Source organism: Harpia harpyja, chromosome 1 (genome assembly GCF_026419915.1).
Source record: "Harpia harpyja isolate bHarHar1 chromosome 1, bHarHar1 primary haplotype, whole genome shotgun sequence".
Taxonomy (NCBI): Eukaryota; Metazoa; Chordata; class Aves; order Accipitriformes; family Accipitridae; genus Harpia; species Harpia harpyja.
The window spans coordinates 109270439-109283382 of NC_068940.1; the positions used below are offsets into that span (position 1 = coordinate 109270439).

The 12944-nt window shown below is 63.1% G+C and overlaps 1 protein-coding gene across 1 annotated transcript; it reads right to left on the reverse strand.

The window, feature by feature from the left end:
* Positions 1–1979: 1979 nt before the first annotated feature.
* Positions 1980–9652, reverse strand: GBX1 (gastrulation brain homeobox 1). The gene is given in 3 exon segments (XM_052810127.1): positions 1980–2726; positions 8871–9567; positions 9569–9652. Coding segments are annotated over 3 exon segments (1302 nt in total). The 3' UTR covers positions 1980–2205.
* Positions 9653–12944: the final 3292 nt, after the last annotated feature.

The window sequence follows — 12944 nt, forward strand, 5'->3', positions numbered from 1 at the left end:
CCGATGGGCAGGGAGAGCCACCCTCCAGTGCTCTGAGGCTGCAGGGCTGTGCAGGAGGACTCAGCTGTGCAGGCTGAGCACGGGGTCCGCACTCCAGACTATCAGAACGCACCTGGCGAAGAGGGAAGGGCCATGGGGAGGGAGCACTCCCTGCCGGGCAGCATGGAGATAGGCCAGCCCTTGCTGTGGCATCAGGGAGGGTACCCCAGAAGCCGAAGTTGGCTCTGGCTGTCAGGGATGTTGCCCACTCTTACAAGCTGTGTCTCCCAGGGAAGGGAGCCAGTGACTAACTGGACCCTGTGTGACCCAAACTCCATGTCAAACCTTGGAGCAATTGGCATCCCAGCAGCACCATGTCCCACACCCTTGGAGAGAGCCTTCTCCCTGTCGAGGAACCTCTGGCGGGATTGCAGTGAGTGTTGCTACTACAGCACAGAGCTCCCTTGCCCCATGGGCTGGCTGATGTTCATCAAACCAGCGACAGAGGCTTTCATGGCTGGACACCCAGTCAGCGGTGGAATCACACAGTCCTCTGCACTGTTGACTCAGGATTGTGTGTGCAGCTGCGCCCCGTGCAAAACTGGATCTTCATGAGGTTCTGGGTTTGGGCTCAGTCATTTGCGATACCCCCTGACTTCAGAAGCAGCTTCTCCTGCAATAGCTCTCAAGAGCAGACTGTTCCACTCTGGCTGGCCTAGATGTGAGAGCCCCTTCTCAGGAAGTCTGAAACCCCCCTCCTGCACCAGTGCAGTGAGACCCAGCAGCTGCTCCAGGCTGGGGCAAGCAGACACAGTGTCAGTGCCAGCAGCGCCTGGTCGGCCCTGGCCCTGCTCACTGCTGCGGAGCCTTAGCAGTGTGGTAAGAGAAGCAGCAGCTGGCACTGGTGAGAGAGGCTGAGATTTCCAAGGAAGGGCAAGACCCTTAGCTTCCCCTCAGCCCAGCTGTGGGGGCAGGCAGCCCTGGCAGCCAGCGCTGCCCCAGGATTCAGCGGCAATAAGGCACCTGAGCTGCAGGAGGATTTCTCCGTTCATTCCCCATGGGCTGGGGTGTGCTCCTCGGGGCTGAGGGAGGAGGAAAGGCTTCAAGGCAGGACTCTGCTAGCAGGCGGTGCAGCCCTGAAGAGCTGGAGGGCATTGCATCCCTGGGCCTCAGAGGTGTTGCTGGCATGTGGGGCTGAGCGTGTGTAGAGCTGGCACAGGGTGCTGGGGCAGCCCTGGGGACAGCAGGCAGGCATCCTGCCCGCACCAGCCAGGGGCCAAGGGGGCTGCGGGCACGGACGTCAGCCCACGGCCAGCAAAGGCCAGGTCCTGGCACAAGGCCCACGGGACGAGCAGGGCTTTGCCTTCAGGGAGGGTGGCAATCTGCCACCGTGCGGAGCGGCTCCTGCCCCAGGGCCTGAGGCACCAGGGATGCCGGCTGTCCCAGGGCAGGCGGCCGTGTCGGGAGCCCGAGGGGCAGCGCACACGTCCCTCCCAGCCGGGGGTGGGCGGCTGGCCTCGGCTGCCGCAGGCTGTGGCGGCAGGGGCTGCGGGAGGCGGCGACGGGCGGCCCCGCGGATGCTCCCGGGCCCTTCCCGGCCCGTCCCCTTCCCTGCGCCCTCCCGTGCCTCAGCACCGGCACCGGATCGGGGCCGATGGAGCCCGCAAGGCCACCGCTGCTCCACGCACAGCCGCCGGGTCCGCGGGCCCCGGCAGCGGCCGAGGGGGCGGGAGACCCCCGGAGCCTCCCGCCGACCCCGGCCGCACGCCCTCCCCGGCCTCCGCTGCCGCCTCTCGGGGTCGGCGCCGCCGCCCGCTGCCCCTGCCCCCGACGTCTCCGCCTCTTCCCCCGTCCCTGCCCCTTCCCCTGCCCCTGCCCAGCCCCCGTCCCGCGGCCGGGCGGGCAGCACCGCGGAAGAACGTCGCCTCGCTCCATAGAAAATAATTTATTGAAATCACAGCTATACATGGGCGGGCGCCCGCGGGCAGCGCGGCCCCGGCCCTGGCCCGGCGCGGCTGGCGGCCGGGGCCCGCGGGGGCCAGGCGGCCCGCGCTCCCCGCGGCACGGACAGACGGACACGCTGCCGTATGTACAGAGTTTACACGGAATAAATAAGGGACATGTACAGAGGAGTGCGAGCGGGCGCCCGGGCCGCGCCCCCGCCGCGCCGGCCCCCCCCGCTGCCGGCGGCCCGCCCGCCCCAGGGTCCGAGAGCCCCGACGGCGCTCAGGGCCGGGCGCCCTGCTCGATCTGCTGGTGCTGGCTGCGCACGGCGAAGCGGTTGACGTGCACCGGGATGGGCACCACGATCTTGGGGTTGCGGACGGGCTCGCCCGAGCGGTTGCTCACGTTGCCCGCCTTGATGCGTTTCCACTTGGCGCGGCGGTTCTGGAACCAGATCTTCACCTGCACCTCGCTCAGCTTCAGGGCGTGCGCGATCTGCGAGCGCTCCGTCAGGCTCAGGTACTTCTTGCAGTGGAACTCCTTCTCCAGCTCCAGCAGCTGCTCGCTGGTGAAGGCCGTGCGCCGCCGCCGGCTCTTGCCGGCCCCGGAGCCCGGCGGGGCCTGCTCGGCCGCGGGGCCGCCCTTGCCCTTGCCCTTGCCGCCCAGCGCGGCGGCGGCCGCCCCGTCCAGGAAGGGTTCCTCCTCGCTGTCGCCCGCCGAGCTCTCCTCCTCCCGCTCGCTGCACGGCGTCGCCGCCGACTTCACCTCCAGCTTCTCCTCGTCCGAGCTGTACGCCTTCCCGTCTGCGGGGCACACAGCGTCAGCGCCCCCCGGCGCGGCCCGCCGCCCCCCCCCCACCCCCGCCCGAGGGTCCCCCGCGCCCGCGGAGCCCCCCACCCTCCCCCGGAGCCGCGGCCCCGGCGCCCCGCGGGGCTCCCCCCGTTCCCCCCCCCCCCCCCAGCCCCGGGGCGCTCGGGAGGCTGCAGCTCCGCCCGCGGCCGCCGGGGCCCCGCCACCGCCGCGTCCCGCAGCCGCGGGGCCGCCCGCCGGAGAAGCGGCTTCCCCGGCACCGGCTGCGCGCTCGGCCCCGCTGCCGGCAGCCGTCGTCCCCGGCCCCGCGCTGCCCGCAGCCGTGGGGCAGCGCCCGCAAGAGCCGGAGCATCCGCAGGCACCGCGGGGGCCGAGCCGCCGCCGCCGCCGCCATCCCCGTCCCAGAACTCGGCCGCAGCAGCCTCACTGCCTCCCTCCCGCAGAGCACACCGCAACCCTTCCAGCGGACCTCCGCGGCCGGAGAGAAGGTCTGTACCTCGCCCCTCGGCTCAGCCCTCCCTCTGCCCCGTCCCGCCGCTGTTCGCCCAGAAAGAAGCCAGCCAAGAGGAGCTGAAGGACCGTCCTGCAAACAGCAGCCAGAGCCGGTGCCGGCCCCGCAAACCTCTCTGCAGGCCTCTGCAGGACGTGGGGTGTCCCTGCTGCCAGCTCTCCCTCCCTAACCCCAGGATGCACTACAGCGGAGTGGCGCAGCTGGGGAACAAGGTGCTTAGGCGGGTGGTGCTGAGGGCTTAGCTCCCCCCACCAGTCTCTGCGGATGGGCACGCTGGAGCCTGCCAACATCACCCAACAGACAGGACCTCATCCCAGGCCACCCAGCCTGGAGGCAGCGCTTGGACCGCCGCAGGGACCGCTGTTATGCTGCCTGCAAGGGTACCGATAGGGTGTAGGGGTACGAATCTCCTTCTTGCAAGCTTCTTGTGTCCCAGACTGCTGCCTGAATGATTAAACAGCCATGGAGCAAGGGAGGACATGGGTGGGAGACAGTGGGGAGGAAAAAGGCCTGGAAACCAGTCACTTCCCTGGTAGAAGGGCTCAAACAAAGGCCCCACAGGAGATCGAGCGAGAAAATGCTCCCAGCCGTAGCCGGGGGTCATGGAGGGAGAGGACCCACAGCTATGCACAAGCAGATGATGAAGCTTTTCTGTCATGCTGAGACTGGAAGAGACCAGCAAAGTCTCCAAGTCCGACCCAACAGCAGGAATCGCTGCTGGAAGGAGCTGGTTCTGAAGCACTGCCACTCTCAATACAGTCCTACATGCAGAAGGAGAAGCAGCAGCTCTCCAAGCTTCTAAGCAGGGTCCAGGTACCGGCACGTGCACCCTGGGCCACTGGATCTCCAGGCACCTCACCTTACCTCAGTGGGAAAGGCAGAGCAGCCCTCAGATGCCTGAAGGTGAAAGCTTGCAATTACACAAGCAGCAACTGCAAGAAACTGCTTGAGCCCAGGAGACGTTCTTAGAAGTCTGGTTGCTGCGGCGCTCCCACATCCCTTGCCGGTCCTGCAGCAAGTCTGTGGCTTCCTGAGAGTGGGTGCCTTTGGAGATCTGGAATCACCTCCCTGCTCCTCCTGCTTCATACAGTAGGAAAGAAACACCTTCGCCTCTATTCTGCTGCAGAAGAATAGACAGCAAGCTCTCTCTTCTTGAGAGGTGGGGCAAGAAATCTCCCATATGCAACAGGGCGTATAGTAAAGACCCAGAGAACTGATGCTCGTAGGGCTGAGGATTAGCAGCAGGTGGCATGGAGCACTGTGGCTGCCAATGCACAGTCTCATGCAAGCACTTTGCCGAAGAAAAGGAGAGCTTTCATTTCTGTGTACTATCTCTGTCCGTTGGAGCACAAGGCCTGACAAGGTAAGAGAGCTCTTATGAGGACGTCAGTGTCTTCACCAAGAGTACTCGTAGGTCCTGCCCTGACTCTGCCCTTCCCCAGTGATGGAGTATGGCATCCCGGCAGCCACACTAGCAAACAGTACTGATTAAGCAGTTTGCTCTTGTAGGCCCAGACTCTGCCCCAAGAGACTGGAAGAAGGCTGAGCTACCAACAGCAACATGTCACTTTGTAAAACAGGTACTATCCCTGGATACACTCTTCTTAATCAGACCCCAAATTTTAAATGGTCTCTAGCAGACTAACACGTCTCACATTTGTGCCTTATAAAAGGGCTGGGTTTGCAGTAAGGAACTCAGAACTATGTGATGATAGAGTCTAAACCAGAGGTGTTCACAAAATTGGTGTATTGGTCTGTTAGTCATCTAGTATGTGCCCATCGAGGAAGTAACGGCGGCAGGGGAACCCACCCGTTTGGTGGGAGGGTGTACTGAGACTTTCAAGGCCTTTGAACAGGAAGTGAAGCTGTCATGAAGCAAAGCATTGTGACTTTGAAAAATCAACAAGAAGGCCGTAGACGAAGAATAGAATTGACCATTTGCTTTGCTCTTCACAAAGTCCCAGCTGGTCATTGATCTTAGGAAAGACGTGGACCTGTTGGAGCAGGTCCAGAGGAGGCCACAAAAATGATCCGAGGGCTGGAACACCTCTCCCATGAGGACAGGCTGAGAAAGTTGGGGTTGTTCAGCCTGGAGAAGAGAAGGCTCTGGGAGACCTTATAGCAGCCTTCCAGTACGTAAAGGGGGCCTATAAGAAAGATGGGGACAAACTTTTTACTAGAGCCTGTAGTGATAAGACAAGAGGTAACAGTTTTAAACTGAAAGAGGGCAGATTCAGACTAGATAGAAGGAAGAAATGTTTTATGATGAGGGTGGTGAGACACTGGAAGAGGTTGCCCAGAGAGGTGGTAGATGCCCCATCCCTGGGAACATTCCAGGTCAGGTTGGACGGGGCTCTGAGCAACCTGATCTAGTTGAAAATGTCCCTGGTCATTGCAGGGGGGGTGGACTAGATGACCTTTGAAGGTCCCTTCCAAGCCAAATGGAACCCTATGATTATGGATGCGGTAAGCATGGTGAGGAGAGTTGGATGTCACAGGCGACCAAGTTATTCAAGCAGGATCAGGGGGACCCAGATCAAGAATGGGTGCTGTGACAGCCAGAAGAGCCCTGTGTTGGTAAGCACACAAGAGCTCTCAGTCATGTTCATAGGGAACAACCCACAACTTCACCCTGTCCCTGACTGAATGTGCAGTTACTACATCAACCCAAGAGAGGGTCTCAGACCACTGCCTGGATCTTGGTGGAGACCTCTACAGCTCAGGAACAAACGTGCTCTCACGAGAGGTGTGGAGAGCTGGGGGTGTTGAGTACCTTTATCCTGGGGGTCATACTCTTTGTCACAGCTGTAGTAACAAACCAGACTCCAAGCTTTGCTGCTTCATACCACCAGTTTCGCTATATGCCTCTCCCCTCTCAAGAAGTGTGACAACAGCTGGAAGCAAGTTTGAAACATAGTAGATGCAGAGAGAGGGCCTAAAATAGAGCATTAACTCCTTTGGCTGATTCAGCAAACAACTGATCTTGTCTCCGTAGACACCTGCACGATGGAGATACTAATGGAGCCCACGGACAGAAATAAGTCACTTCAGGGCATAATTCACTTGATGTCAGCAAAAGAAATAAAAGGAGGCATTTCTTCTTCATGTGGTTCTTCTACAGATAAGAGATCTGTGGAACACCTTGCCCCAGGACGTGGCTAAGTCCTTGCTGGTGGACTCCAGGGTAGACTAGATAAAGTCACAGAAGAGGAATTGGTCAAAGGTTACTAAATATCCAGAAACAACACCTGGCTCAGGAAGCCCCTGGGGTGCAGGTGGTTGGATGCTAGGGAAGCATCATTTTAGAAAGTATTGCACAGGTTGTGCTCTCTTACTCTCCCCTGGACAATTGCTTTTGGCCTGGGCCACAGATAGGATGCTAGCACAAACTGCATTATAGATAGTTTTTGATGCCTCCTTTTGATACGAATCATCTTTCTCTTCTTTAATTGTGGAAAAAGCCCACAGCAACCATCCTGGCTTTCATCCGAGAAGGTTGGTAACACAAATCCTATCGTCCCTCTCCAAGGGCCTTGGCTGGTACCGTCAGGAGAAACATTAGGTAAAGCAGAAGGTGGGTACGTTTGGCCTGACAAATCCCCTTGGACCTGGGCAGAGCAGCCCACAGAGTCAGGTCCACATGGGCAAATGCTCGTGCAGAAGGACAAGCATCCTTCATGGCTCCAGAGCGAGCACAGTGCTAAGAGACAGCTGATAGCAGAACAGCGGTAGCAAGACATATTTCCTTCCATCATATGAGCCAGTCACAACAGGGCAAGTCTTAGAGATATGATTTCTTGATAGCAGAAATGGCCACTGTCTGGGACAGTTCATCTGAGTCCCTCGGGAGGAGAGAATATGTTGGGCTCAGCTACAGAGGAGCCATGGAGGGAGATCAAGCACAATGCAGCTCATTTCCCCATAGACTGGGAAGATGTGGTCATACGGACAGCTGGTTTTGGCCAGGGCAATTCTGTCCCCGAGGAGACTTTCACAACAGACGTGAGATCGCACCGGGCTTTTGACTCGGCACAGAGGCCTGGGAGCGCCGGAGGAGCACCAAAGCCCCGATAACCCATGAAGGCAATGGGGAGGCAAATGCCCCAGTTGTCCTGCTGAGGGACGAGGTTCAAGGGGTACCTGAGTGAGGGAAACAGTCTTCTGAGGGAAGAACAAGGCAGGGCAAGGAAAAGACCTGGGCTTACCCAGGAGAGACTAAAGGGAGGATGGAGAACAAACAGCCAAGCACTGCAAGAAGCAGCAGAGACTTCTCGGCACGCATCCACGCCGGGAAGCCTGTGAGACAAAGGTGGATCTCGGGGGTGACGAGGGGAGACAGCTCTCAGGACGGGCCATGTCAGAGAAAGCCAGCAGTTGGTTTGTGTCAGTCTCGCCGCAGAAGGGACACCTCGAGCCCCGTGCCGCAGGAGCTGAGGTGGAAGAGAGCAGGAGCTGGAGCTGGCTGAGAAACACAGAGCAACAAGTCGCCGAGGCCGATGCCTGCGCGCACGGGGGACCGGCCGCAGCTCCCAACGGCGAGAACCCCGCGGCCCGGCCACGGCAGCGGCAGCCGCCCCCGGCCAGCCCCGAGCGGGGGCGCGGCATCGGAGCTGCCGCCCGCCCGCGCCGTCGGGCAAAGCCGGTGCCGAGGCCGCCGGTGCCGAGGCCGCGTGTGCAGCGGGCACGGCAGCGCGGGGCGGCGGACCGAGACGAAGGGGAGCGGGGCTCCGGACGGCGCCGGGAGCGGGGCGGCCGCCCGGGCACGGGACTCGCCCGGCGCGGCGCGGCCTCGGGAGGGGCTCGGGGCGCCGGTAGCCGCAGCACGACGGGGACGAGAGGGCGGCGGAGCCCGGCACGGCGCGGGCTGCGGGCGAGCCAGGGAGCCCCCAGCCCCGCGGCATCGTGCCGGGGACGAGGCGCAGCCCCGCGCCGCACCGCGGCTGCACCCAGCGGCACCGGCACCGGCACCGGGACGGGCGGGGAGGGCCGCGCGGAGTCCCGCGGCCCGGGGCGGGGCGGCGCCCCGCTGCCCTCCGCCTCGCCCGCCCCGGGCCGGCTGCCAGGACCTCGGAGAGCTCCGCGCCGCCGGGCCGGCCTCGGCTCCGGGGGCCCGCGGCGCTCCGGTCCCGCCGAGCGGTCCGTGCCCCGCCGGGGCGGCCGCCCCGACCGGCGGCTCTCGCGGCTCTCCCGCCCCGCGGCCCGGGCGCGGCGGACGGAGTTTGTCTCCCGCCCGCGAAAGTTGCGGGCGCTTGCGGAGCCAGCCCGGAACGGAACGAAGGGGAACCGGCCCGGTCCTCCCGGCTCGGCCCGCCGGGACAGGCCCGGGAGCGCAGCGGCGGGCAGGTCCCGCCGTCCACGGCCCATCGCGGCCCCCGCCGTCCTGCCCGCCGCGCCCCGGTCCCCGGCGCCGCCGGCTCCGCGGCTGCCGCCCCGGCGAGCTCGGGGGCCCGCGGTGCCGCCCGCAGCCGCCGCTGGGGCGGCGGGGAGGGCCCGGACACGGGCCGGGCGGGCGGCGCTGCCCGCCGCGGGGCCCCTCGGGGCTGCGGGGGTGCCGGGCGAGGCGGGCCGGCGCTCGCCGCAGACGAGTCGCTCTCCGCCGGGCGGGGCTGGCCCGCGCCGCTCTTACCTGCCAGGCCGGGGAAGGGGTCCGGGAAGTGCAGCGGCGGCTCGGGCGGCCCCTTGTCGCGCCCCGGGGGCAGCTCCTCCGCCTCCAGGCCCTCGGTGCCCCGCCGGCAGCCGGCGTCGGGGTTGGCGCGCGGCGGGGGCAGCTCCTGCGGCGGGTAGAAGCCGTCGGGGGGCTCGGAGAAGCTGGGCAGGGCCGTGGTGAGCGCCACCATGGAGGGCACGGCCTGGCCCAGGCTGGCGCAGAAGGTGTTGGTGAGGCGGCCGGCGAAGGAGGCCAGCGGCGCCAGCGGCGGCAGCCCCGACTGCAGGGGTGCGTGGGACAGCGCCTGCGGCAGCACCAGCGGCCGGTACGGCATGAACATGGGGTACCCGGTGTAGAGCAGGTGCCCGGAGCGCGGCGGCGGCGTCCCGATGAGCGAGTCGATGGAGAAGGCGGTCCCCTGGCCGCTGGGTCTCTGCATGGCGAGCGGGCGCCGCCGGCTCAGCCGGCACCAACTTTCCGGCGAGCTCGGGCCGCCGCCAACTCGCCGCCGCGCCGCCGCCGCCGCCGCCGGGCCCCGCCGCGGCCCCGGCCCCGGCCCCGGCCCGCGCCCGCCGCCTCCCGTGGGCTCCGGCGCCCGGCGAGAGCTGCCGCCCGCCCGCCCGCTCGCTGGCTCGGCGCGGCGGAGTGGAGGCGCGCTCGGAGCCGCCCGCCCGCCCGCCCCGCCGCGGGGGGGCCGGGCCGGGCCGCGGAGGGGAGGGGAGGGGAGGCGGGCGGGGGTGTCGCCCTCTGCTCTCATCCATCTTCCGCACATCACGGTCGAGTTCCTCCTTCAGCGCCCGCTCCGGCGGGGCAAGGCTCCCCGCTCCCCCCTGGCGCGGCCGGCCCCTGGGAAGGCGCCTCCCCCTCCCGCCTCATCAGCTGTTATTAATGGTGATTGATGATTAGCAATTACGGGGGCCAGCACAAGGGCGCTTTTGTGGGGACGGGACGGGGCCGCGCCGCTCGGCACAGCCTTCCTCGGGCTGCCCCCGGGCCCGGGACAACGGACGGGGCGAGCCGGGCCCGCTCCGCCCCGGCCCCACCGTCTGCCGGAGCCGGCCCGGGCCGACGCTCCTGACGGCCGAGCCTGCGGGGGGAGCGGCCCGGGGACACCGGCGCCGGGCGGGCTCGAGCGCCCCGACGGACCGGCCCTCGCCGGGCACCGGCCGCGGCCCCGCCGCTCCGGGGCGACCGTGCTGCGCCGGAAGACCGCCCGCCTCCCTCCCGGGCGCGGGGGGGCCGCCGGGCTGAGTCCGGCCTGCCCCCTTCCAGGCCCCGGAGCCTCGGCGGCGGGCTCGGAGCGGGGCCGCCGGGGGACCGGCGGGCGAGGGCGGCGCGGGGCCGGGGGAGGCCGCGGGGCCGCCCGGAGGCGGGCGAAGGCCCGAGTGGGAACGGGTAGGGGGGGGGGCTGGAGCCCGAGCGGGGAATGAGGCGCTGGGCACCGCGGGGGGGGGGGGGGGCCGCCGGTGCCCGGCTCCGTCGGGGCAGGACCAGGCGGGCGGTGCGGAGCCCCGGCTGAGCGCGGCCGCAGCCCGGGGCGCCGGGGGAGCGCCTGTCCGCCACTGCGGCAGCCCGGGGGCGGCCGTGGCCGGGCTGCGTGCAGCCCCCGGGCTCTGCCCCTCCCGCCTGCGCTCTCGCCGGGTGTCAGAGGTGTAGCCGGCCTGGCTGCCGAGGGGCCCTCTGCACATCACTCGATCTACGGAGCAAGCAAGAGCAGTGCGAGTCTAACGCTCCTGAACTACTGCAGCGAGAGGTCCGCGGCTCTGCCTTGCCCTGCTGCGTATTGTGGCGAGCGTGGCCTGGCCCTGCTTGGGGAGTCCCCACGCTAAAATGGAGTACTTATCCCCTCCCCTGGCTCGGCACTTACGTTGTGCTCCTTTCTACAGGGAGATGCTCACCGGGCCTGTAATATCCTGAACGTGGGGCAAACTGACACCCTGCTTCAGAAGAGCATCAGCATCAGGATTACCACATAAAGCACTCAGAAGCTGAGAAATGCCAGAGCTGAAGTCATGCCTAAACTCACGCTGACTGCCCTTTCAGTGGCGCAGCTACACGCCAGACCTCCAGCTCTCCCCTAGGGGTAGTCCTCTTCTGGGGACCCCTGCGTGTTCCTGCCTGCGCTCACCCTTTGACCAGGACTGCCGTACATCTGGCTGCTTAGCTACCCAGGCTGCCTGGTGGCATTGGTATCTAAGTGAATACATGGAGTTCTCCACCACTCCCCTCTCCTACTCTGTCCCCATTGTGGCCTGGGGCACCACTTTACTGCAGCCTTGAATCATGTGGTTTTTGTGGGACATGACAGTCCAGCCATGGAGCTGGACACTTGAATCCTGTGTGGAGCATGTAAATGAGCCCAAATGGGTCCACCAGGCTGACGGTATGGTACTCAGTCTTCCTCCACTAAACAGGCATGATCTGAATCCCCAGGGTCCAGCTGCAACATAAGTACCAAGGGCCTGCACAGAGCCTCCTCTTTCTTTCATGTCTTTTATGCCTTTCTCTATGGTATATCCTTGCAGTCTCAAGGAAATATCCCTCTGTGGCGAGAGCTGCCCTACCCCCAGCCAGGGAAACAGAGATGTAGAGAAGTCAATGTTAAAATAATCATCCAGGCTCAAACATTGAATGATAAAACTGAGGCCCGGCAAGAGGGATCCCTCTCACCACTCTGATGCAGACACCTCTGCCGTGGTTTAACCCCAGCCAGCAACTAAGCACCACGCAGCCTCTCACTCACCACCACCCCCCCCCCACCCAGCAGGATGGAGGAATTGGAAAAAAAAAAACCCAAACCTTGTGGGTTGAGATAAGAACAGTTTAATAGAACAGAAAGGAAGAAACTAATAATGATAATAATAACAATAATAAAATGACAATAATAATAATAAAAGAATTGGAATATACAAAACAAGTGATGCACAATGCAATTGCTCACCACTCGCCAACTCATGCCCAGTTTGTTCCTGAGCAGCGATCTGCCTCCCCTCTGGCCAACTCCCCCCCAAGTTATATACTGGGCATGCCATCATATGGTATGGAATACCCCTTTGGCCAGTTTGGGTCAGCTGCCCTGGCTGTGTCCCTTCCCAACTTCTTGTGCCCCTCCAGCATTCTTGCTGGCTGGGCATGAGAAGCTGAAAAATCCTTGACTTCGTATAAGCACTACTTAGCAACAACTGAAAACATCAGTGTGTTATCAACATTCTTCTCATACTGAACCCAAAACAGCACTATACCAGCTGCTAGGAAGAAAGTTAACTCTATCCCAGCTGAAACCGGGACAACCTCCCACTAACAGATGGCCCTGGAATCACTGAGGAAGAGATGCTCGTGTTTGTAGGGCATAGGCCATTCAGCCCCTCATCTAGGACGAGGGCCCAGATTTCAGGCTGGGAAGGAGGCTGGCAGTGACTAGCATTTGGATGAATCCCACCTTAGGAATCAGTTGTGACAGGATAAGGGACACTCAAAGTCTGCAGGTCAGCATCCATGTTCTATCTGTCCTTGGGCCAGCCCTCCTGCCTCATCCACCAAATGTCTCTGTGGGAAAGGAACCTTCAGGTTGGAGTCATCTTCATGCACACAGCTTGTGTTCATTCACCGCTATCAAAGCACTTTAGACCATGGAGAAAATGAAAGCATAGCCACGTGTAAGTTACTGGATCTCAAGACCTGTACTCAAAAGGGTCCAAATCAAGGCTATGCAAGCAACTTCCTGAGTCCTGAGCAATTGCAATTTGATCACTTGTTCAATGAACCTTTCGTATGTAACATTCAACTGACACCTCACGCCCTCATATAGGTTAGCAAGATACTTGAGAGCAACAGGAAACTGCTATCTTCAGTCACCTTGCTGGGGAAACCGAGAAAGCTGGGGATTGAACTACAGCTCCCACAAGGCAGGATGGCTGCCTGTGCCCGAAGCAGCAGGTCCCTCCTGAAGCCAATAACACAAGCTCCCACAGTGACCTCTGCAAATCAATAGCTTGCACCCTGCAAGTCCCTACATATGTCTCCAAGATTAAGGTCCTGCTTACTTGACCATAC